The sequence below is a fragment of the Amblyomma maculatum genome, chromosome 5 (assembly GCF_055883805.1).
Source record: "Amblyomma maculatum isolate TAMU_Amacu chromosome 5, ASM5588380v1, whole genome shotgun sequence".
Lineage (NCBI taxonomy): Eukaryota > Metazoa > Arthropoda > Arachnida > Ixodida > Ixodidae > Amblyomma > Amblyomma maculatum.
The window spans coordinates 127276113-127301022 of record NC_139348.1 but is presented as its reverse complement, the minus strand read 5'-3'; the positions used below and the strand labels follow the sequence as shown (position 1 = coordinate 127301022).

Genomic DNA, 24910 nt, shown 5'->3' with positions numbered 1-24910 from the left:
GGGTCCCAGCTCAGTCATGCATATTATAGAATAGGCCGTATGCATGTGAGATAGGATATTATTTGCGAGGTTAAGGGTACATTTTTGAAGTTTCGAGAATATAAATTCAATAGCGCGCTAGCCTTTTTAGCCAAGTAGTACCCATGAGTGTTCCATGACCAGTCAGACGGGAAATACACGCCTAAGTGCTAGAAATTATCAGCGCGGTTAACGAATTTGTCAATGATGTGGTAGTCAGAGAGGCGGGGCTATCATTTTTGCGTGACCTGCGCGTAATAACATTTCCATATATCGAGGCTCTTTTTCGACATAACCATCATTATGCCATTATTGAAATAAATTTGGAGAATTCCAAAGCATCTGAAGTGCTGATGCATCTGTAAATTGAACGATCATCAGCGTACGGGCATGTGGGAAACGAGGTTCTCTCAGCAAGGTCATTAATCTAAATTAAAAAGTAGGAGTCCTGAAACTGATTCCTTTGGCACACCCAACGTCACATCAACAGATTAGAAGGATGACTCATGACACACTCATCGTGTTAAGGCGTTCTCCACTGAGAAGGGATCTTATATTGAGAACGTACACACTAAGAGTTAAACTCGATATGCGACGCCGTTCTCAGGTACTATTCCAGCAAAGTTACCTATTCATTACACACTTCTGGATATTACGCGGCCCTACCTGTTTTCCTTTTTTGAATGTCGCAAGCAAAGGGTAAAGCCCTAAATGTTTTTCTGTCTTGAGAAAGTACCTGCCATTGTTGTGAAGACGAAAAATGCATAATGCGCCGGGCTCAAAGACTCCAGTGAAATTGAGTTGGAATTACCTTCTGGCTCGATGGCAGAGTTATCCGGAATTGCCGCAGCACTTGCGTAGTGACAGATACGAGCTCAACAAGGGCCAGACGCTGACCAAGGCATATCCGGGGTCCAATTCCGAAAGGTTGGTAAACAGCAGGGTTAATGAGATGCTTGTTTTCAGGGCTGAACCTGTAACAAACCAGCATAACGAAAACTGGATGTAAACTACAACCTTTGTAAAACAAAAAATATTCTAGAAGTTCACAGAAGAATTTTATAAGAAGTGTCGACTATGACAGCCTTGTGCATAATTTAAACATGGCATACAGTATTCACCTATTAAAAATACCTTACAGATCCAGTTCAGAGCCAAAACTAAGGGGAGATGGAGGAGGTTGCAACAGCAAACCTGTACAGATTAGAATTAAACATGATAAGGGGGCAAGCGTCTTGAGGAATTTCGGAACTTTGGCAACGGTCACGTTCAAGACCTGCACTGCTGGTGGATGGAGCGGGCAGTAGCCAGAAATGTGAGTATTTACGTCACTCAGTGCCCGCATCGCCTAACTTGACGTAACCATTTCAGTCAATTTTATAACCCCCTCAGGACCAGGTTACTTGGAGGAATGCGGAACAGGCCTTCGCTCTGCAGTGGGTGTTGTCCGACGAATGATCGAATGATTATATAACCCTCTTATTGGGCGGCTTAAAATAAAACACAATCAGGTCAAACTACAACTCCTTTCATGTAGTCTAATGAAGTATATGCCAGTTTTGACAGTCCTCACGGTGTCTACACGTAGAAATCCTCTAAACCTAGTAAACTTCGCTTCAAGATCACAAGATAGGCACTTTGAAGTATATCAACTGTGCTGAAATGTCTAGTTGTATAACTTGTTTAGGGCACTTAATGAGGCCGGGCGTTATAATGACACCTTGTAGAAGCGTCTTTGTACCTAGTTTGTGAATGCTATATGCACATCATATTTTGGGCTGCCCTACACGGTTCTTCTGATAGCTCTACTAAGTTTGTATTGCTCCATGCAGACTAACGTCGGTAAATAAGCTCGTAATAGTTTATTATTGAAGCCAGAAGAAACGGGAAGCCAGGATTGCATATGGTAGAAGTATTCCTTCACTTTTTACCGTAATAGATTACAAAATTTTAGAAAGGCAATCCTTAACACCACTATATTCAACACTTTTCCATGGCGCATACGGCACCCTGACAACAAATATATGAGGCCGGCTTTCATCCTTCTGCTTTATTGTGCATTTTGCTACCTTTGTAACCAAACCTTCAAAATGCTCACCTCTGCCAGAATGTCAATCTCTCACTTCCTTTATTTCAACTCGCTAAACATGGAAATGGATAAAACAATGGCGGATGCAGCTATTCAAGCACCCTCTTTAAGAACTGTGAAATTAAGATTGCGCCATTATTCAGCTATCTACGGAGCTTACCTTGGTATGTATATGATGGACTCATTATGATATAATAGGCATGCAGCAGACAGCAGCCGCCAAGAAAAGTGCACTAAAACCGCTTTTTATTTCTTTATTTGCAGTGCTAGGGGTTAGAAATATGCTCGTGCATGCATACTGAACGTGAAGAATAACTGACGGAATTGAGAAGTGAAAGAGGGAGCATGCCGCTACGGACATCCAAACCCAAGAGCTCATTCGCGGTTAGACAGCCGCGATCATAGCCGATGGGGTCGCCAACTGTTGGCACGGTTGGAATTGGTTATTATCTGACTGAGAGCGCCTGCAGGTGGGACCTTCAATATTCATCGGTACCCTCAACAACGGGGAATAAATGCGATCGCCCCCTACGATCATTACCACTAGCTGCAACGTCATTATCAGCGCTACTATCACCGCTATTACTATCTTCAATTGCATCGTGGTTGTGTCGCTGCAATCACCAGCACTTAGGCAAAGAGAATTATGATCTGTTTCTCACGAGGCCGGCGCAGAGTAGTGATTTCCGCACTCGGTTAGGCATAGGAGGGTTAGTGGTGCAATTCCCTGTTGAGGCAGATTTTACTGCGAAAGCAATACTGGGCCAGGGTAACCGCTCGTAGCGTGGCCGGTGACCCGTGGACCCTCCTGCTCCTCGAGGATGAGAAGACGACGAAGAAGATGACGACGAAAACGACGACGAAGACGTCGACGAAGACGACGACGAAGACGACGAATAAGAAAGACGACAAAAAAGCACACGAAGAAGACAATGAAAACGAAGAAGAAGAGGACGACGAAGACGACAAAGACGAAGAAGAAGACGATAAAGACGATGAAGAGGAAGACGACGAAGACTACGAAGACTACGAAACCTACGAAGAAGAAAACGATGAAGACGACGAAGAAGAAGACTCTGAAGAAGGTGAAGAAAAAGGAGACGACGAAGATGACGAAGAAGAAGACGACGAGGAAGAAGAACGCTCGGTCACCCGCATCTAATGCTTTCGCTCCATATTGGGTTCAGCAGCGTTGAACTCTTCTCATTTTTTTTTCTTAGGTACCCATTAACGCACATATATCCTGCGGACATTCCCTCCTAACGCTTTCCGCGAACATTTTTGTGGCCCATTAGCCAAGGAAGGCTTTCGTTTTAATAGTAGGCAGAAATAGTGATTATAAACTACATCTTTGGAAAACTTGCGCGTCATTTGTTTTTATAGGTGCGAATTTTAGCAGTTGTTTTTCCTTCACTGCTTACGATGCAACCCGATAGCTAATTCGCAAACCTCCTAAGCTTGCTGATGCAAGGATTTGTAACGCGCAGGCACCACCGAAGAATCACATTTGTGGCAGCTAGTGTGGTTGTGAATAGAGGATTTTTGTTTTTCGAGAAAGTAGTGATCACGCCTGTCATCAAGGACAGGTGTTCTAAATTACAAAACTAAATATTGTTTTTCATTGAACTTTAGTGCTTAGTTTTCGTTCAACGTTTAATATTAGTCGGTGTAAAGCAAGGAATGCGGATAATTTGTCTATAATGAACATGGCTTTGCAAACGTCCGCCATGTAAGGTAAACAGCCGTGATTATCTTCAAATTTCACTGTGTTACTTTAGGAGCCAGGAATGTAATTTGCGAGTGATCTAAACAAAAGGAAACTCAAGAAAATGCTATCACGTTACGTTTGTAATCATTCATTGTTATATAAAAGCAACGCGTGGATAATGATTCTATTAGGCTGAAAGTTAGAATGGTATACGATAGCTTAGCGGTAGGAGACCGTCTGCCTAAGTTTCTATTAAGGATGCTGAACCCGCTGAATATTCACGTGTGACCATCTCTTCACGCTCGAAACTAACGTATATTTATGGCACATTCCAGTGCTGACTTGTTCGGAGCGTTAATGTGATGAACTGAGAAAGCAAAATCACAACTAGCAACTGCTACGTTTAGGTCAACGTGCTCATTCCTTGTTTTCATTTCCACTCACATCCCCTTGAAAACAAGCGCCGACTGTGGACCCCAGCGCCTGCTGCAGACGTTAACTTTGTTTGCTTTCAGAGCACGACTTGAGTTCTCTTTACGTTTCTACGTTGCCCCGTAGACAGACACCTTTAGCAAACCGTGCTCCGTGTTTCCGTCTGCGTTACTGGAGTTTCATGATACCTTCCACCGGAAGTGCACAAGCGCTTCGATGGTCCTGACACGTGCCAGATGGCTTTGAGGGCACTTGTTGTCCATCCGCTTACCGCATGCCCACCACGTCGGGACTAATCATTGCGGGAGCTCGGCCGGTGGGAGAGATTTCGCAGCTACAGTAACACAGACAGCAATACGCAACACGGTCTGCTAAAGGTGTCTAATACCACCAAGTCAGTGCGTATTTTTTTATACGCCCACGTTTGCTCAAATTAAGAATTTGGTCGTACACGCTGTCACGTTCTGTCACGAATGGTCGCGTGTTTCTTTTATTCAATGGTAGCAGGTGCGCAGATGAAGTACCCACCTTGCTAATCAACCTTAATTTGCAGTATTTTGATCCACAAGGCGAGCTGAAATTTGATTAAACCCCATCCGAAATTGCAGCTGTCTGCCCATTGATGCTGGGCAAGCCGGTAAAATTGCGTGTGTTTTCTTTAAATGCATTAACCAATGTGCTCATATCTTTTAGATGACAGTATTTCTAGACTTATGGTGGAAATGTCGCTTTCGCCAGATTCAGACGATTCTACGAGATGGCGCGAGATATTTTTGCGAGACATCGCAGTAGGTTCGAACACCGAAATAATTTCCCGTTCATACCCTCATGTCGAGGACAGGAGTCCTCAGATGTCGAAGCTGGCGACAACGAAGCCAAAGAAAATACACAAATAAAATTTTAACAAGTACAGAAACACGCAATATATAAATGGAAGAGAAGATGTAAACTTAAAAGGTAGAAAGAAAAGGTAGAAGCGAAGCAGGACGAAAAGCTTGTGCCACTAAGCCATTAAGCGAAGCTACGTGCAAGCCTGATTTTTTTTAACCCACAACTAGCCGGGGATAACTGCTTGTTTGCTCAAATACAACACGCTGCTTCACAAGCACAATAAGAAAATATATGAGAGTTCTAGCCTGTCAGGGTCGAATTTTCCTGGCTCGGCCCAGTGGTGTGGGTCATGGTGAAGCTGATACGTAGGCACCATTACTGAAGTTCCTTTCTTGATGAGATACGGACCGTAGCGGTAGTCCTCGTCCGCACATCTGGTTGTGAATCTGCCCATCAAAGAGTAATAAAAATAAGTGCGAATGCTAATAAATTAGACATTCCAAGTTGGATTGTTGGGCGCATTGGTTCGACATTATGCTAAAACAGCGCTGGATACACGGACAGAAAAGAAAGGCAATGTGTGTTTGCCTTTCTTATCTGTCCATGTTTCTAGGGATGTTTTAACATAATAGATATTCCAGCTTACTTATCAGCTACCAGCTACCAAAGCATTTGAGTACAATTTAAAACAACAGTTTTATGTACCGTAAGATGAGGTTACTTTGTGACTGCAGGGGTTACTTTGTGACACGCGCTCGGTTTTCTGTATTTTACATCTCGAGCCACGACCAGGCGCCACCGAAAAGCTACGAGCCACTCAACAAGATTAAATGACATGCCGTGCTACCTACCGGGAGCCGGCCGAAGTTCCCGTGCTCCGGAGCCACTCAGATGCCGACAGGTTGAATCGTATTTTAGCGCCCATCGGTGAAGCACCGTAAACTTTGTGTGCTCGACCCGTCCGCACGAGAAAACCAGCGAAAACAGCTATGTACTTCTGATTGATAATATCTAGGCCAAAATAAACTGTAATATAAATTTAATCAAGTCATGTTTGTATAAGGTTGTAGAAAGGAAACTGAAATGTTGATACTTCGCGGGGTAACTTTGTGACACGCCAACAAAGAAGCCAGCAGGACGGGAAAACTGACAACCGGAAAGAAGGGCAGCTCTTCCTTCGGTATCAGAGCTAGACGACCTAGGAAGAGGTCTTCTCTTGAGGATGACCGCGCAGAAGAAAGCCGTGACACCGAATCGTCTTCAGATGGTCAGCATGGAGACAACAAAAAGTGGTCGGAAGGAGATACAAGTGATTCCGAGGTACTCTCCGGAAGTCTTGACAACCTATCGGAAACGGACGCTCCTACCACTTCCGTGGTTCCAAATACTAGGAACGTCCCGACGGTTCGCGGTACGGTTTCCGGAGAAAGCACCTTCAAGGGGGATGACTTTGTCGTAGTAAACTTCGAAGGACAACTTTTCCCGGGAAGAGTGACGGAAGTCAAACCTGAGGGGTACATCGTCAGCACTATGGAGAGGACCAAAAAGAATTTGAGATGGCCGGACCGCGAAGACGCTATTTTGTACTCAAAAGAAGAAATTTTGTACACAATTAAATCCCCTAGGCGAGTAGGCAAGCGAGGCATCTTTGAAGTAAAAGATCTTGATTGAGGAGGTACATGTATCAATCATTTGTAATACAATTGTAACGCTGCCGGAGCAGAAACCAACTGTGGACAACGCAAATAAACATTTGATGGGGTAACTTTATGTCAGCCCTTTTTTTCCCAATCATATTCAGCCAAAACCAACGTTGTCACAAAGTTGCCCCACACGGCGGGGCAACATTGTGACAGCTTTTAACCAGAATATTGCCGTTTGTATTAAAGATGCGGATTTGTAGAACATACCGTCGTGTGAGGGAAGGCTTTAGCAGCGTTATGCCACTATTCATTTGTCTTTATGTTGATAATTGTTCAGCGAGAGAATGAAAACGTATGAAATCTGTCACAAAGTAACCCCATTTTACGGTACTGTAATGCACAAGCCATAGCCTTTTTTTTTTAATCTATCGTATAGCACACCATAGGTGAATATTTATCGAATTCCTTAGTTCTTCTGGACATCCTGAACAAAAAGAGCAAGAGATAAACATTCAGAGCACATGAGGAGACAAAATTATAGCACATTAGCATAGAAAGTACGGAAGATATATCCGGCTGCGGGGTACGTAATAGAACAAAACATACAAGAATAACACATAAATCAATAAAAAACAGAATGAGTACTAATTTCGCTTGATTTGCACATGTGCTCGCATGCTTCAGAAGCTGTACATTTAATCTGCCACCAGGTATCGACCAAGAGTTGCGCAAAGAGGTCACAACACGGCGGCTCACCTCTAAATGCAAGCGTGCAAGCACCTGTTATAAACCAGTTATTAGGGTCAACATCTACTTTGAAAACAAGGTGAAGTGTCTCTGACTCAGTCTGAATAAACTTGGTGTTTAAACAAAGGCTGTGTTAACAAGAGATCGGCACATTTAGTATGAACATGGTGTAGGGACATTGGTTGTTATCTTTAATTATAGACCATATTGTGTAAAAATAATACTTGGTTAAATATTGCGGCGATTACTACAAATCGCCTACGTCTGTCATTTAAAAGGGCGGTTATGCTTGGCTTGAATTTCATTATATACACACCGCCACAGGGTTGACAAATGCATTGTCACACTGAACTTAAGTAAATGGACAGTGCTTATCCTCTCAGGGAAAAATATAATAAGGAACATAATCATATGCACGAAATACTCACGTTACTATCGGAGGATAGATCCGCAGAGTCTCTGAAATTACCTGATTTGCATAAGGAAGAGTTGTGAGGGTTTGATAGGATAGATTGGGACCCTGGAATATAAGTGCGATATATTTATTGCTGGCAAATACAAACAAGTCACAAACGTTGCGCATTTATTTAATCGCTGAAATGTGCATCCACTTGGTGAAAACAATTGTTCGTGATACGTAACCTTTTTATCAATGCAATCATCAGGTTCGCGTTGCGATTGCGAGATAAAATTTTAGAAACCTCTAAACCTGATTGTTCGTCGCACCATTGAGCAGGCAAATTGCTCATCCGAAAGAGTGCATACACATATTATTTTACTGAATTCATATTTAAATATGCAGCACTTGCATGCCAACACACTTCTAAAGACACAGAGACGCAGACTAGTTCGTCTGCACTTTATTTTGTTTTTTGTAATCATGATAGCTAAAAGGTGCTACAGGGTTTTGAAATTTGGTCTATTACAATACCTGTTGAAGAATTGCTGCATTTCACTCAAAGGGCGAGTTATAACTGTGTCGCGTTATAGTAAAGTTTATAAAACTAAGCCAAGGAAGTAGGCAAAAAATCCTGAAACTGGTCTGAATGAAACTATATACGTTATGTATAAGCTCGTTTAAATGAAAGACGTCACACATGGTTTCTGCCTGAAATTTTCTTATACAATTTTTGCAATCAGTAGTAGTAGTTGTGGTTGTTTGTTCGCTGGAGCGTGCCGTTCTTACCGCGAATACGTCAATTTTGAAGATAAATTTGTAGTGCGAGACACAGCTTCCATTTTACCGACTAGTTGTAATCAGAAGTGTTCTTGTTCTCCCCTCTTACCTACATATAAAAGGTGAGCATATGATGATCTAGAAGGAAATCAGATTTCTTGGACGTAAATGACCTTCTGTTGGTTAGTCAGCCACAACCCGAAAACTATTAATTTGCCCTGTGAACTTCAAGCCCATTCAACAAAGAAACGTTGTACAGTTTGGTCTTTGTAAATATACCTAAGTGGAAATAACGCTATGGCACAGGCATAAAGCTCGAAAGGACACCCCTCTTTTCTAAGGAGTGTCTGTGCACTGCAAAAATGTTGAACTCCATCAAGTTTAAGACAAACGCGATGACTTGCTAACTAGAAAATAACTCTTGATCGCGTTCCAATCTTCGAATCTGACTGAAGGATAAAACTGGGCACAAATACCCACACACAAAATCAATTATTATCAGACATCTCTCGTATCATGTACTTTAGCACGTAATATCATACAAGCTGAAGACAATTCTATTTTTAGGTGTTTATCTTTGCCCAGAGTTATTTTGCAAATGTCCTCCCTTTCTCCTGGTGGCTGTAACTTCAACATAAATCACATTAAAAACTGGGGCTTCTACATCAAGAAGTGAAACTGAATTCCACCTACAGGAACAAATCCCAACCTTTTGCATTGTTACGTGTTCTTTATTGTCGAATAATATGTCGAGCTCAGAACAATTAAACAATAATTGTGCACAATACACTGGTGCCGTTTTGGGGTTCCAGACAAGCATTTATAAGTGGCTTCGTTTACTGAGTTTTTTATTGCTCTTTCTTTGTACCTGCTTTGACGAAATTTATTTTGACCTAACAAACAGAATTTACAGATGGAGTGCTCTAGATGCTAATAACAGTCTGAAATATTGTAGAAAATACCCCGCATAATAAGCAGTTTTGTTTGACATGGCGCAACTATTTCACCAATTCATAGTATCATAAGGGAAAAGCTGTTGACCCTTTACTATGCCTATTTATTAATTACAGTTTTGTTGTTTGTGTGCCAGTGCCAAACATTGCATCCTCACAATTATCAATGTCATTAAGTAAAGCGCCCCTAAACCGTTTAAAACACCAACCGAATTTCCTGCTTTCTTAAGGAGAAATGTTTACCTTAATATCTTTGAGTTTACGTACATCTTATTCGAAGCATACTTGTTATTAAATAATCATATATAGTTGCAAGTAGAGCAAGTAGTTTCAACGTAAACTCCCAAAACGTCTAATGGAGGGTAATAATTGTTTTACGTCGCGGCATAAATGAAAGACAGCTTTGCAATTCTTCGGCCTTGACATGTTAGCTACTGCGGCGCTTCACGTAATGCACAAGCTAAACCGCAGCGTCAAAATGTCAAAGCCGAATACTGACCTCTTTCTCAAACGCTTCCATGGCTTCCTTGCGCATTTTCTCCTGAATGTCTTGATATTTGCCCATTAGGAAGAACCAATATGTCATTACCAGCCTCGTTGTATCGTACCTGCGTTTGCAAATAGCTAATTTGTGAGAAAGAAAATTGTTGGAAACGGTTACTCAGTCCTACTAAATAACGGTCACGAATTCCATCCAATGCCGATTGTAGTCGTATAAAATCCGGACAATGCGATGAGAGAAGTCTATGGTGATAACAATTCAATCTTCAATTTCAGCCGGTGGAAAATGACCTCGAGGGCTAATCAAACGAAAAATTTACAGTTTAAGGATACAGTATAAGGAACAAGCAAAATGTGGCAAAAAAATGCAATCGCAAAAGTAAGTTGGGAAGTATGTTTACGATATCAACTGAGCTACATAATAAAAATGAGCTATTAACTTTGATGCCACGTACAAGAAGTTTATTTCAGGGTATTAGGTTCAGATATTTTGGCGAAGCCAGAGAGTCGGAAAGGTGCTAGCCAAAGGACAATGGGGCAAGTGATGTTAAAAATATTAGCTCAGATCGGATGGCTGAGATTACCCTGTGACACGCTAGTTTGGGGACATTGTAAGAGCGAGCTGTTATTCCTATTGAGGGTGTGACTTAAGAAAGAGAGACTAAGCGTTTTGTTATATTCCCAATGTATTTAATAGCCAATGCTGCCAAGCACAAGATAGCGAAGACGAGAATACGCATTGCCCTGAAAGATATTCTTTGCTTAACGGCCCTGACCACCCCATTTGAAAATAGAGCTTCTTCAGTCTTGTTCCTTATCCACACTGGACACTTCAAGAACTCTTTAAAAACGCTCCATTCTAATATTTCTTTCATAACTGCTGCACAGGTTCCACACTCAGAAGCGCAACGCAATCAGTTCTGTGCTAGTGCATTTCTTCCTGGTACTTTGTTTGGGATACCAGTGTTTTGAAAAACGGTGTAACTGAGTTACTGGTCTTGTCGATGAAGTTTGGCTTATGGAAGCCCTAAAATTACTTCTGATCGTTCCTATGGCCATGTTATATAGAAGACAAGGGTTGAATCATTCCCGTTGTATGTACAAACTACCGTACGCAGAGCCACTCTGAAGATACCTAAGCCTTCGGTGTTATAGTAAGTAGCCCTTTGTCCACACGCGTTTATCGAATCTGCCAGGCTTATCATTGGGTGCATTTATTCGCACGTGTATACCGCCCTCTTCAAGTCTTTATTTTGGTTGATAGAAATCAATGCGTTATATTATTAACGTTTGAAGCTACTCAAGTGAATGCGAAAACACGTATAGAACATTGGGCACACGGCCATGCTCGTCCCGTATCTCTGTTGCTTCTGACGTCATAGTCTCTCCTTTCTTCATTCCTGTTGCCACGGCATGTCGTTACGAGAAGAGCAGATGTTTTCAAAACGTGTTCAAGCTCCCTCCCCGCTTCTTCAACACGTGTTCTTTTCAGTTTCAGATATCATATAGATTAATCACTTCATATCTTTATTTTTTTATAAAACCTTCTACAGAATATTATAAAACGTTCAAAGGTGTCCCGTAAAATTCCTAGTGATACAAGCGAATTACTTGGAAGATCAGACTTGTGAAACTTTTTCAACAAACAATTCATTTTTTCACCCCTTCTTATGTGATTCTACTGATAATCCATTCCCAAAAATATATGAAAACCAACCTTTCCTGAATTCTCACAGCTTTGCAGTAAATTTCAAGTTGAACTTTTGGCTTGATAGAGCAGAAATGAGAAACACTATTTTCTAGAATAGTTTTGTTAGGCGCAGCGGAGGCGGTTCACTCGAGAATATTTCTGTTCTAAGGGTCACTGAAAACACATTTATATTTATTTATTTTTATTTTATGTACATTGCAGTAGGACAGCTCCTTCTGTGTTAAATATGGTTGTTCAACCGAAGATGCATCGCGGAAGAAAACAAAATGCGGCACAAAACAAGTTTCATCTCAAATAGTTTCGACCTGTGACATCGAAACTCTAGACACTGTTCAAACCTCGTTTGGGAATATGGCTGTGCAGCTGGCTTGCCGTAGTGATCTCTTCTAAATGCGCCGTAGTTAATTGCGAAAACTGCCTATGCTTGCTACGCATCTACGTCAAATATATCCAATTACTACCTCCTAAATGCTTCGACCAGATGAAAGAGCTTTTTCTTCATTAAAATGGGTTGTCCTATCAATGGAGACAGAGTGAAATTATAAGACAAATTTTTTTTTACTTCCACACTACTCTGCTGATTAAAAAATTGCTTACCCTCCGAGAAAAATGGCCATGCAGTTTGGAGCAAGAAGAGTCATAATCTCCTCGGGCATCTTGTCTGAACATAAAAAAGATACAAACAATAACCTAGCTTTATTAACCCGCAGAAAACACTATTGCATCCTTCCACATATCAAACCTCACATTTATTAGCATAGTCTTTCCGACTACAACCCTCCCACACCACTATGTTCAACACTGACACGTACAGAACAGTAACCTCTAGTCCGGTTGAGAATGCATTTAAAGAGATAGCATTGCCTTTTGGCATAGCACGAAAAATAGAAAGAGATTTAGTTTTTTTGCTTTTCACACGGACTGAAGCAGCATGCTCCCCATATTCGCGGAGCATGTAATAGAAAATAATGTACGCCGCAATAATCAACTCACTTATAAAGGCAGTGATTGTGCTTAAAGGACAATTTGATGAATTTCAGGTTTTAGAAGCCAAGATCCATAGGTTCCGAGCCTGGCACTCTACTGACTAGGCCACACAAGGCGCGCTTGTACGCCTTCGGAAAACCAGAGGAGATATAAGTATGCCATGTGGTATTCCATGTAAGTTCGGCCTTATGACTGTATGCTAAGGGATACGCCTGTATGGAGATGGTCAAATACCGCTGTAGCGTCATAGTTACATATATTCATATGCGTCATAGTGGTGTACATTTGGTCCCGCTGCCGAACTCGTAGGAATGAACTGAATAATAATAAAAACTAAAGTACACATTTCACTTTCCACTCCATGGTGTCGAAGTCTGCACATTTCCACACCTAAATAAATAAATAAATTTGTATTCGGCTGAAATTTCACCTCTCATAAGCAACATCTAGGCAAAGAAATGTTCACGGCCAGCCGAGTACAAAATTCGCTTGTCACGATCAGCACCTACGGGAAAGAAGAATAGTAGTTAGAATAAATGATGAAGTTTATCTTCTGGTGACCCCTGGTGTGTACAACCTTCCTTAAAAGTCCGGGGTCAGTTGCTTGCTTGACCACTATAGGCTAACTCTGGTGGCTGTCATTCTAGGCTAGCAGTGTTTTAGTGGCACTGCTTAAACCCTTTGTTTATATAGCGAGCCCCTTGAAGGCAGCTCAAGCCCAGGAATTCAAATAGAAAACCGACTGCAAGAGTGAAAAGGATGTCCCGTGGCAACAGTCCCTTAGTGAAGGCGGCGCATATAATATAAGGAATGGCTGTAATTATGCGCGTGTAAATACGGTAAACTGCAGACATTTAATCAGACTGATGAAAAGTTTGACGACAAAGTAATGACTGCCGGGCTATCCCCCACACTTAACGTAAAGAAGGCCTAGTTTCATACCTTTCCATGTTGTATCTGCAGACGTTACAGTTTACGTACGCCTTATTGTAGCATTTAAATTTGCGAGTGTTGCTGCCTGAAGAAACTTGGTCTTCCTTTATGCAGTGAAAACAACCACCATGAATTAAAACGTGTGATGATTAAAACACCCAAAATATCGAAGCAGGACAAACGGAAGCAGGGCCGATGCCAGAAGGCTCCGTTTCTGTCTACATGCATTTTTTTTGTCCCTTTAAGTTTTTCGAAAGCAATAAAAAAATTGGATTTACAAGAAACGATCCTCACTATTCCGAATTTGTCTAAACTGAATGAAAACTAGTTCAGCCGTTTTTTTTTTTTGCGCAGTGAAAGTGAAAGTTTAGGCTATGTTATCGTCATAGGCTAAGGCTAAGGCTACATGAGCATGGAAGCACGGTCACGCCACATGTGCAGAGTAAAGAAGAGAAGGGAAAATAAAGAGCAGCATATTATAGTGAAAATAAACAATACAGGAGCTTTAGATATTAAATAATTCTACCGCAAACAATTGCGCAGTTATCTGTCTACCCCATTCGGATAATTTACGTCAATTATGATACCACTCGGCTTCTTTTTTTTTTGTATTGTCGTCATGAGCAGTTTGATGTCAGCTACCAATTTAGCAGACCACATTTACTCGCAGCGTGCATTCGTCTTGTCAAAACCGAGAACTGTGTAAATATTCAAATGGTTTTTACGATCGTTCTGACGGTTTTTTGGTTGAGAGCACGAGAGAGCATCGCAAAGCTCAAAGATTCAATGACTGAATTCTGGAAGTTGCTAAGAATTTTTCTTCTTTTTCGTATTACAAGCGTTTCTTCTCGGCACTGACTAGTTCACTTTATTATACTCAACCCTAGATACAGTTATTGCCAGGAGTGATAGACGGCAGAGAGAGAGCAGCTGTTCCATATTCACTATTTTTATAGGCGTGGTCAAGCTTTCCCATTAGCTTTAGCAGTATTCATGGTAGTCTGAACAGCGAGAGAGACAATTACCTGAGAATTCTTCCGGCGGTACCGGAAAGCAAGCTAGGCGCCCGCACTCTGCACACTTAACACCAGATCCCCCTCCCCCACTGTCCAGGAGGACCAAAAGCTCCCGCTAAACAGTAAGAAAGATAAAAACTACAAATAAATGTGGCGGTACAAAATAGTCAATCCTATAAAAATACAAACAACAGAAAACAAGGCCCAATCTCTTGCCACATTTGCGCAAAAACAAGCAAGATTGAAATAATTCCAATATGTGCTGAACCAAATCCATAAAGCTCGGCGGCCATACAAATGGTAAACACAGTAAAAGTCGGAGCTCCATAGCCACTCGGTAGCAAAGTGCATTTCGTTTAATACAAGTTAAAAGATATATTTTTTTTTTTTGTGCTGAACATTGTTCATGGCTGTAAGTAATTTGCTAAACGAGATATATCTCGTCCGATAGTTGATGTCATTAGTTAACAGAAACGCACTTTGATATGCTTGTGTTTGGATTCTTGGGGTTACACTGCCTTAATTTTGTGCGCGTGCTACGTTTTTATGTTAAGCGTTTACAGCCTTTACTGCCGAACAGCCTTAGCAATCGTCTTTGTCGTAACCTAACCTAAGAAACACGGGGCAGGAGAAAACGCATGTGGTTTTCTATTATGACTGTGACGGAACCGTACTTGTGCAGAGTTCAGGCTGGGATCGTGCGACCTATCTGCACATTTATCATCTATCTTCTGGTTAAGTTGCAGGCTGGTTTACTATAGAGATTGAAGCCATATATATATATATATATATATATATATATATATATATATATATATATATATATATATATATATATATATATATATATATATATACATCCCACACAGCTGAGTGACTTCAGGGAATGAAAACAACCCTTGCTGTACAAGTATTCTACAGCCCTTCGCTGCTACTTCCTTCAAAGCCTCACTGTCGCTTCAGCACGCTCCTAACCTAACAAATCACAATTTGTGTCACACCTAAACTCTTGCCGCTTTTCTCCGGTTTGGTGTGGGAATCGTCCTTGCTCGCCAATCCGTCCAGAAGAATCTGTGCCATGTCAGGTAGACTGACCTGCAAAACAAAACAATCCACATTTACGGAGTCATGTTTTGCAACCATTAAATATGCATTCTTTTCTATTGATTTGTTCCTGACATAATTATCAAAAAGGAAATGTGATATAGCCTAGAAGTCAGAACGGTACACGCCAAGAAACTATAAACCACTTTAATGGATTGTTTAGAATGTATTCACAAAGCTCAAAGCTCGGAGTATCACGTATCCCCCCGTTTCAGACATGACGCTCAAAATATTCAGCAGCATTTAGCGGATAATTTATCAATCCTTCAGTTATTGCACTTCTGAGATAACCGAAGCATTTTTCCGCGAGAGGCATGGTATCGCGAAAAACCGTAGCTGTTCCTTAAGCGCGAAATACACCATGGTTATGCGCTTGGTGAATTATTTTCCTGAAATACATTTACATAGATGAATGCTTCGGCGGGTCCCAGAACACCCGTAGGGTATGAAAAAAACAGGAAATTTATTGCGACGTAGTATCTGTCCTTCCAACAAACCTGCTGGATACAGCAAAAAGCAAAAAAAAAAAAAAGCAAGCGATTTCCCCAAACTACAATTGCAAGCCTATGGCTTAGTGATTTCTTCAAGCCACTTGTTGCTTTTCATATCTCCATGCTGCAGACAGCCTGGTTCTAGCGTCGTTTAATAAGAAACGAGCTAGGTACTCTATCAACTCAGCTTTAACCGAAAAGAGTTAAGTGTCGCATGTCTCAGAAACGTCGGTGTCGCCGCTGTTCTCCATGGTAGTAAAGCGAAAATCGGCGCCAGCATGCAGCTTCCATAAAAAAAGCCACGATCGTGCTGCGTTCGCGCCGAACAAATGGCGCGCAAGTAATATGCCCTGGTGTTTAGTGATTACAAGGAGACGTGCATCTGCGGTAGAGGATTAGCAAAAGGCATTTGGATAATTGGTGAGTAAAAGCAGGGCTATAGGAGTGGGAGAACGACCGGCTGCAGGTCGTGAGCGTGAGGGTGTTAGATCAGAATTAAATAACGGTATTTAAAACATACCGGGTCTAAAATTGAAGTCGTTGAAAAGTTGTTCACATTAGCAAGCATACAAAGAAAGGTTCGGCATGCTGACAACAAATCACCACTCGTTTCAAAGGGGACACTCTGAACTTCCATTCACCCATCGATGTGCGCCTGTAATCTATGCTGTCCCGTACGAATGTATTCTAATGAACAGCTGTGCAATTAGGAAGAAAATTCGCGGAGTAACAGGTGGCTTTAAAAGCGCTCTCGCGTCTACTGCGAAGGCTAAGCTTGTGCGCCCCGCTCCCCTCCCCCTGTTTTTCAATTTCGTTTCACTTCGTACATACATAAAGAGTTGTAATCGTCCACATTGTGAGAAACAGCCGCTGATATAGATAAAGCCCCGTTGTTACCGAGCCGTGCAAACGTGCCTGCATGAACGAGGAGTGACGTTTCTGACTAAGGATCAAAGTGTTTGGTGGAATCAATTCGAAGCTCAAACATTTTGCGTAAGTTGGCAGCTGCTGCCGTTTTGGCCGTGACATGTAGTCACGTGACATCACACAGGCGCAACAGACTCGAGCTTGCGTAAAGAAAATCGCTGTTGGACGAGCCTTGTGTCTTCAGACATCGCTAAGCTAAAGGGTGGAATAAACCATTTAGAGCTAACGAACAAAACCAAAATTGCCCAAGGTAACTGTGAGGAGTGTTATCTAGCGTAAACGGTGTATATTTGCGACAGTCTTATTATACCTGATACTATTAACTACCGTTAATAAAGTATATTACAAGAAAATGCGAGATACCGCATTTACCAAAGATGCAAGAAAGATCTGACTCCACGGTCATATGAAATTTCGCAATGGATCGCAACGCTTCCTGTAATTTCTTTCTTTGGAGCTATTGCGTAAAGTTATTTCGTGTTGCTTTGTGTAGGGTAGTCAAAATGTGACAATGGTAAAGGTCCAGTTATCTAGAAAGCCCGGCATTGGCGTTCCAGGCGTTGTGAACAAATTATTCCGAGCATGCTTGTGAGAGGTGTAAATTTTCAACTGACATGACCGGGCACCTATTGGTCGGCCGGGCCTGTGACGTCACGAGATCACATATACGACATGGCCGTGTTGATAGAAGCAGCCAACTCCGACTGACTTCTTTGGAGATAGGAGGAGGAATAGTAATAGAGCTCGGGAATCTTTGATGCCGAATCAGACACGATACTCCTAGACTACGCAAGCATGCATTCTCACGGTTTGCCTCAGAAGGGCTTTACATTGTGCCAGGTGAGCATTTCGCGCATTGCAGTAGCTTTGTTTTATGCTAATGAGTATATTCGAGAGACATTAGGCACAAATCAAGAGATTATCACCAGGCAAGTCGTAGAGTGCATTTATATAAACGATGATCTCCATGCGGAGCCAGTCATTGTATCTATCGCGTCATAAACATAACGTCTGAGCTCAAGCGAACCCACAATTTGTTATCTTTTTTTGCCTAGAGCTGTAACTGGAGAGCTAACCCAACCCACATTATAACGGAAACTCGTTGTAATTTACGACACTGATCAGCACCAAGTCGAGGCAAGCCAAGCCAAGAGAGGAAAAAGAACAGATGGAAGAAAAAAAAAGAGGAGAGGAAATTGAAAAGGATGACAGTCGTTTAGGCTTCGTCTGAAAAGAGAAACGCGACAACGCCTTCTTTTCCTCTCTTCTCTTTTAATTGCTGTCAGTGCACTAATCATGCACGCACATGCTACTACGTTAACGTACGCATCCTAACAAATTTGTTAAGTCCTCTTCTAAGACGCTTCTACTAACCTCTGAGTCTTTTAATATTATTTTTAAAGGGAAGGCGCTGCAGTATTGTTCTCACCTCTCAGTGAATCCTTCTAATGCAGCGTAATGGAAGTAATGAGGTGGGGGTGAAGAGAGGTTAATGTCTTGCGTGCACGCTCGGCACGCGAATGGTCTAAGTTCGATCCCAGCAGATGAAATTGCACCGTTTTCTTAATTTATTATGTTTCCCTTAGTAAACCTTTTGCTGAGAGACCATCTCAAAGCTTGACGTCATTTTTACCCTTACCTGATTTCTCTACATCATTTTGAGAATTTCGAATCGAATCTATTTTTGACTGATGCCGGACACCCCGTAATATTCGGCAGTACGAGCTCATCAACGCTTGGGCTTTAGAACGCTATCCTCGAGAAAGCAAAGGGAAGAAGTGAAATAAATATCGACTTTTTAGACGCTAGTTTCTACAGATTACCGATAGCCAGTCAATCTGTACATATATTTATGGCGGTAGCTTCACTGATTTGCATTACAATTAGAATCCTAACAGACAGTCAAAGCGGCTGCGATACAACGAAGGGTTCAGCTTCATCTTCCACTGTACTGTACAAAATTTATTACTCGATTTACAACTCTTCATTCTTCTTCGAAAGCGGCATATCATATCGAATACTTCCACTGCTGTACTTTGTTCTTTGTACCTTACTGGCTGGCTTGTCATTTATAGGTGCGTACACATGCATCACAATGCATTCTCAATGCAAACCCCACTGAATACAAAAGCGGTGCTTTTTTAGTGAAATGTTCCTGGTTTTGTTTTAATTGCGTTCTTTGCTCTACGATTTAAGCTGTAAAGACAATGCAGTAGGTTTTTTTTGTAATAATTTCTTGATATCGCAATTTTCCACCGCTTAACGTGCGAGAACAGTGTATTAGGCCCCATACCTTTGGATTCTTTCTCCGGTGCTCAATTACGTCTTCTACTTGTCTGGTGAGTTCGCTGAGAGGATTGCTGAATATATACTTCATCAGCTGCACAGGTGCCTTCAGCAACCAGGACCAGTGGTAAAGACATTCTGAAAATGTAAATTGTTCCTATTAACGGGCTTAAGTGCATAATGTTAATTACCACAAGGATATACTTAGCACCCATGTTCCGTGTGGTAACTGAAAAAAATTTTCGATGCCTATTAAAAAGTCGTTCCAGCACCTAGGGCTAGGAGCCGACACAGTATTTTCTTACATGTGCGCTTAAATCGTGTGTGTTTATTGGCCAGGGAATCAATCAAAGGAACTGGGTAAGCCCTTTAGAATCGCCGCTTTTGTTGGATATCGCTGATGGTAAACTCATACTTCATGTTGAGTTTCAAAACAAGAGAAATGTTCGGTCAGTTCTCTGTCTCCGGATGTACGTACATGTTTCAGATGTGATTGCAACCCAAACCTAGTGACGTTCCCCGCGTTTTGTGAGCACATGGCATGCAATGGGTGAAAGCGAATAAATGAAATGAAGCTCTGCTCGTGTTGCATATACCTCACTGGAGCGGTGCCAATGTTTCTTTATTATAGTCACAAGCTAAAGCTTCTTCATTGCCACTACTGTTTAACTTTGGGTCGCTACAGCCGCTGGAAGCCATACGTAAGCCTTTAAGTTCAATGTTGAGGTTACGGACTCAACATTCGGCACAGCTGCTTCTAAGCAGCGGAAGACAGTTTACTGACACTGAAGAAATTTTAGACCATGAGCTCCCATCTTAGAGCTGTGATTCCAAAGGTGATTCACCTGCGCGCTGGACTTTGAGCCGAGAGACGCGGTAGTGCAATGCTCTGTAAATTTCAGCCACCTAAGTTTTATGGTCATTCACGTGCCAGCTTGATCCTAAACCGAGAAGCGTTGTAGTGGAGGGTTCCGGAAATTTAAACCGCCTGGGTTTGGAGGTCATTCACCGTCCCACTGGCCCTGAGCCGGGAGACTGTAGTGGGTCACTCCAGAAGCTTTAGTCTCTGTGTTTAGGGTAAATAACGTGCCCGTTACACATTGAAGCTAGAAGCGTCGTTGTCGACGGCTCCAGAAATTTGAACCGCCTGGGGTTCTTTAACGTGCACTTAATGCTCTTTGCAGGGTTTAACAACTGCTTTTCTGGCGCTTTCTTGCTCAGTCTAGCCACGAGAATGGAATGAGTCAACACTTCAGCACAGCCATCAGGCAGATCTCGAAAGAACAGATCTCACCAGAAGTCCTCACGCACACGAGATTATTCTCCATGAGCCAAGAATTGCTGTCACCTTAAAATGAACCATGCAAAAAAGAAAAACTGCATGGACCAAATTCATTCAGAACCACCACGGCTTCAGATGACAAACTGCTTCAAAATATCCACAAACTAGGAAAATGGCTCGAGACGTTACCCAAACCAGAAAAGAGCTAGAGCTTGGAGCGGAAATATAGATTTTACGATATTCGTAACTTCCGCAACGGGGCCGAGTTTATTTATTTCGCCTATTTTAGCACAAAAATATGAACTGACTATTAGTGACAATTTGATATCGGAATTATTATCTCTTTTTTTTCTATCCAGCAATTTCAAAAACAAGTTTATCGACAGTAAACACAGGGGAACAATATTAATACTGCTGATATTGATTTTTTCCATCGAGAGTTAAAACTTTACCGTTTAAGATCTTCCGTTGCTCGGCAAGTTGGTCAGTCATGTGTAATAAAAGGGAGTACTGCGGAAAGAGACGGACAAGAAGTGTTCCCTTCTTGTCAGTGTATTTGTACATAGTGCCGCCTTTTATTGAGCAAACCTTTACAGGATGCGATAAATAGCTCCTTAAAAAATAGCTAAATTCGTTATCCAGCGTGTGATAAACCTCAGAGTTTGCTCACGGCCAAGGTCGTAGACAAATCCCACATTCAGGGACGGGACAACGGCAAGGGCGCTCTTGAACAACGGATTCTCCGGTTTCCTTTGCACATTCGTGTCGATTCCGTACGCAGCCTTGCCGATGACATCAAAAGTGAAGCGCTCGCACAGGCTGTTTATTTCCGTCTCGCCACCTCTGTCTGCGTGTTGGCCCAAGATTTCGATGAACTCCTGCTGAGCGTGCAGTAAAGAGGGCAGCACCTGGAGTTGGAGCAGCGAGTTAGCACAGGCGCGCGTCCTAAAATCATAATCGGGCCTTGTAAAACAATTTTCAATATGTTGTAGTATAATGCAAGAGGCTTCTCAAACTTAAATAACAATCTAAAGGGCTTTTTTTTTTTTAGCCATATTGCGGGCCCTGTCGGATGTTGCAAATGAGAATGCAAGAGATTATCTCGTATGATAAAAGAGCAACGGAATACGCCATAAAAGAAACCGATTCAATTCCAACAAGTAAAAAAAAAACTTACATTTTAGGCATGACCTAATGATCATTGGGCAACAGCAATACGCTGGGGGCTCCACCCCAAAGCAATGCCAAAATAACTTATTTTTATCGCTTTCGCTGCTTGTGCTGTCTTCGCTGCGCTGCTATTCTTAAGAATCGTAAATGAATCTCTGTACTCGTCATGCTAGTGCCATACAGGCGGACAAATTTCCAGAGCTCAAGCAAAGCTCGCTAACGAGGCATTCTCCTCGCTCTGCTCAAGAGATTGTTAATCAGCTTCATTTATATATTCAAGGTGAGGCTAAAATTCTGTAAACCAAGGTTAACATAAAATGCTCAGAGGGATCGCAAATTGCTATTCTGGATATTTCAAAAGTGTACTCGTCCGCCGCCTGAAGAGCGAAAGGCATGACTCTACATTTTGAACCCTTGGAGGCATACCCATGGCTGATGGCATTGCTCGAAAAAGCTTTTCTCGACATAGCCTGGTTAATCGGGGCACGCAACGCGTATCTCCAGCAGAGCGCAGATACTCACCCCTATAGAAGTTGATAGGCAGATACTCATTCCTATAAGCGCCACCTACCTGTGGGACACCGGTGTGATGTAACGAATAAACCGCAAGGTATCTGAAGTATCTGAACTACAACGACGTGTGAAAAAGGTAAAGATCAAGCCGGGAGGAGAGAGTTTATATGCTCGACAAGGGAGAGTCCTTTCAACCTCGATATGCAGATGGCACATTTCGGAAAGACGTATGTACACAGCCAAGAAGCCATCATGACATGTTCATGAGCATACTAAGGGCAATGTTGCTATTAAATGTAACAAAGCATTGTGATAGCCAGGGCATGCAGCTAAACAATTGGCGCCAGTTCCATTCATTGTCAGCGAATTTGTGCTGAGCTGCACACTAAACCTTTCCGCACCATTAAAATTGAACGCAGTCACAGGGCTAACAACCTATGAGCAGAGCAGCACTGCTTCATCCTGGAACATCCTTCATTACACAAGTGCCATTTGCTTGATGTTGGAAAACATATGCTGTGTTTGGTTGAGGCCGCCGCGCGCATCAACCCACACTGTACACAGGACTCTGCTACAACAGTTTTCGGTTTCAGACGGCATTTTTCTATTTTATTTTTCTCTTATATATGCCTCTCTTCCATTCTACATAGCGCATGGTCGCCAACCGGGCGTCCCTGATAGTTAACCACCGTGCCTTACACCTGCCTTGCGGTTTTCCCCGTAAGATGTTGGCCCAGGGTCACTCGATCACTCTTTTGCCCTCTTGTAAGGTATAAAAATGTTTAATATGTGTCTGTAATAATCACCTACCATCCTTTTTCAAAAAGGTTGTAGTACACATGTATAAGGCGCGTGCATATCTGAGTATGGAGGGCGAGAGAAGGCTGAAAGGGGAAGTGCAATGCCTAGAGGGGTGGAATGATAAATTAATTTGGGGTGATGTTTTTGCGCTTACCGCTTTTAGCTTGGACGGGGTGAAGAATTGTGTCATGCAGGTCCGACACGTCTTCCAGACCGAGCCTTTGGAGAAGAGGACGTACTTCGCGAAGTAGTCGTCCATCTCGTAGATGTTCAAATTATGCTGAGAAAAAACATTTGTGCAGGTTTTGTATCATGAGGTTAACAGCCGCTCTATAAAGGCCAGAATGTCGTTTTAAAGGCATGACATTCTCGACCAACTAGACACGACACGAGCCTAGACACGAGTGCAAGGCAACCAAAAAAAATCGGGACGAAAGGCTAACGCCTACTTTTCGCTAACGCCCCCATCCCCCATTAAGAGTTTGTGGTTGCTGCTTTGAGTACACTGTGCCTTCAAATACGAATACTGACCTGTGCAGAATCATCTTTCTTTAGGGCACAGCTCACTTAAGCATGGGCAATGACACGACGATTCAGGGGCTAGAACGCTCCGCTAATCATCTGGGTGTCCGTGTTTTACTCCCAATCCTAACGACGGGGTAGAAACGCAGGGCACCCATACTCTGCGCAATTTCATCGCACTTTAAGAACTCTCGGGTGTCCAAAAGTACCTCGAGCCCCAGTCTCATCGTACCTCTAGTCTCAATCACATGGGGATGCTAAAATTCCATAACCAAGCGAAGCCAATTTGTGCAGCTGAACCTCTACTGCTTTAAGCACTTTTGACAAAAGAAGGTTAGTCTTTTATAGAAATTTCTCGTTTGCAACAAATACTTGCATAACTCTCAATCAAGGAATCCTCATAATGTTTCCATCATTATACCGAAGTTTGAAACAAAATGGATTAACAGAATAAGTGGCTACACCAGAATGTGCCTATTTTCTGAGCGTACCTAACAGAGGCACAGACAGTAATTTTACAAAGTATAAAAAACGACAGCATTTAAGCGCACTTTTCTATAGATTTCTATGTTATCATTCTTAGCAACAATGTAAATAACGACATAATTTCGGCTAGGCAGTTCACCCCTTCTTGTACAAGAAACGGCCGACGCTAAATTTTTTACTCTTTCTGAACACGTCCTATTTAATCATGTCAAAGAAGCAGCGCACAATGAAGCGAACAATATGTACGTGAAATGGCGTGAGAAATATCGTTCATACTTGATGGTAGTAAGAGCACAATGATATTTAACACTGTGATACCTGAAAATTAAACCACACTCAGCGGTGCAGCGTATCAGTGCCTGCACTCAGCTTGGTGATAGCGAAGCTTCCTTATTGCAAACCCAATGTCTTCCAGTGTCTCCTAATGCAAAATCTATGTTTTTCACACAGGTGTTTGCTGGGCGCTGGCGATCTGCTATATCCCCTGGATCTGTGACTAGAATACGCTGGCTGTATCGCTGGCGTCATTGGAGAAAACGCTGGGATTTGCTTTTGACGCTGGGTTTGCCACGGCTATCCCCC

The 24910-nt window shown here is 42.2% G+C and overlaps 1 protein-coding gene across 1 annotated transcript in view; it reads right to left on the bottom strand.

Moving 5' to 3' along the window:
• Positions 1 to 23600, bottom strand: part of LOC146189498 (cytochrome P450 3A6-like) — a 29121-nt gene extending 5521 nt beyond the window's left edge. Inside the window, exons 1-9 of the mRNA XM_084603271.1 lie at positions 23475 to 23600; positions 21507 to 21744; positions 19562 to 19692; positions 15754 to 15841; positions 12408 to 12471; positions 10098 to 10206; positions 7897 to 7988; positions 5384 to 5524; positions 830 to 992 (exon numbers count right to left, since the gene is read on the bottom strand). Coding sequence (XP_084459397.1) covers positions 830 to 992; positions 5384 to 5524; positions 7897 to 7988; positions 10098 to 10206; positions 12408 to 12471; positions 15754 to 15841; positions 19562 to 19692; positions 21507 to 21744; positions 23475 to 23579 — 1131 coding nt within the window. The 5' untranslated portion in view covers positions 23580 to 23600. The remainder of the gene's footprint in view (positions 1 to 829; positions 993 to 5383; positions 5525 to 7896; positions 7989 to 10097; positions 10207 to 12407; positions 12472 to 15753; positions 15842 to 19561; positions 19693 to 21506; positions 21745 to 23474) is intronic.
• Between the last annotated feature and the right edge of the window lie 1310 nt (positions 23601 to 24910).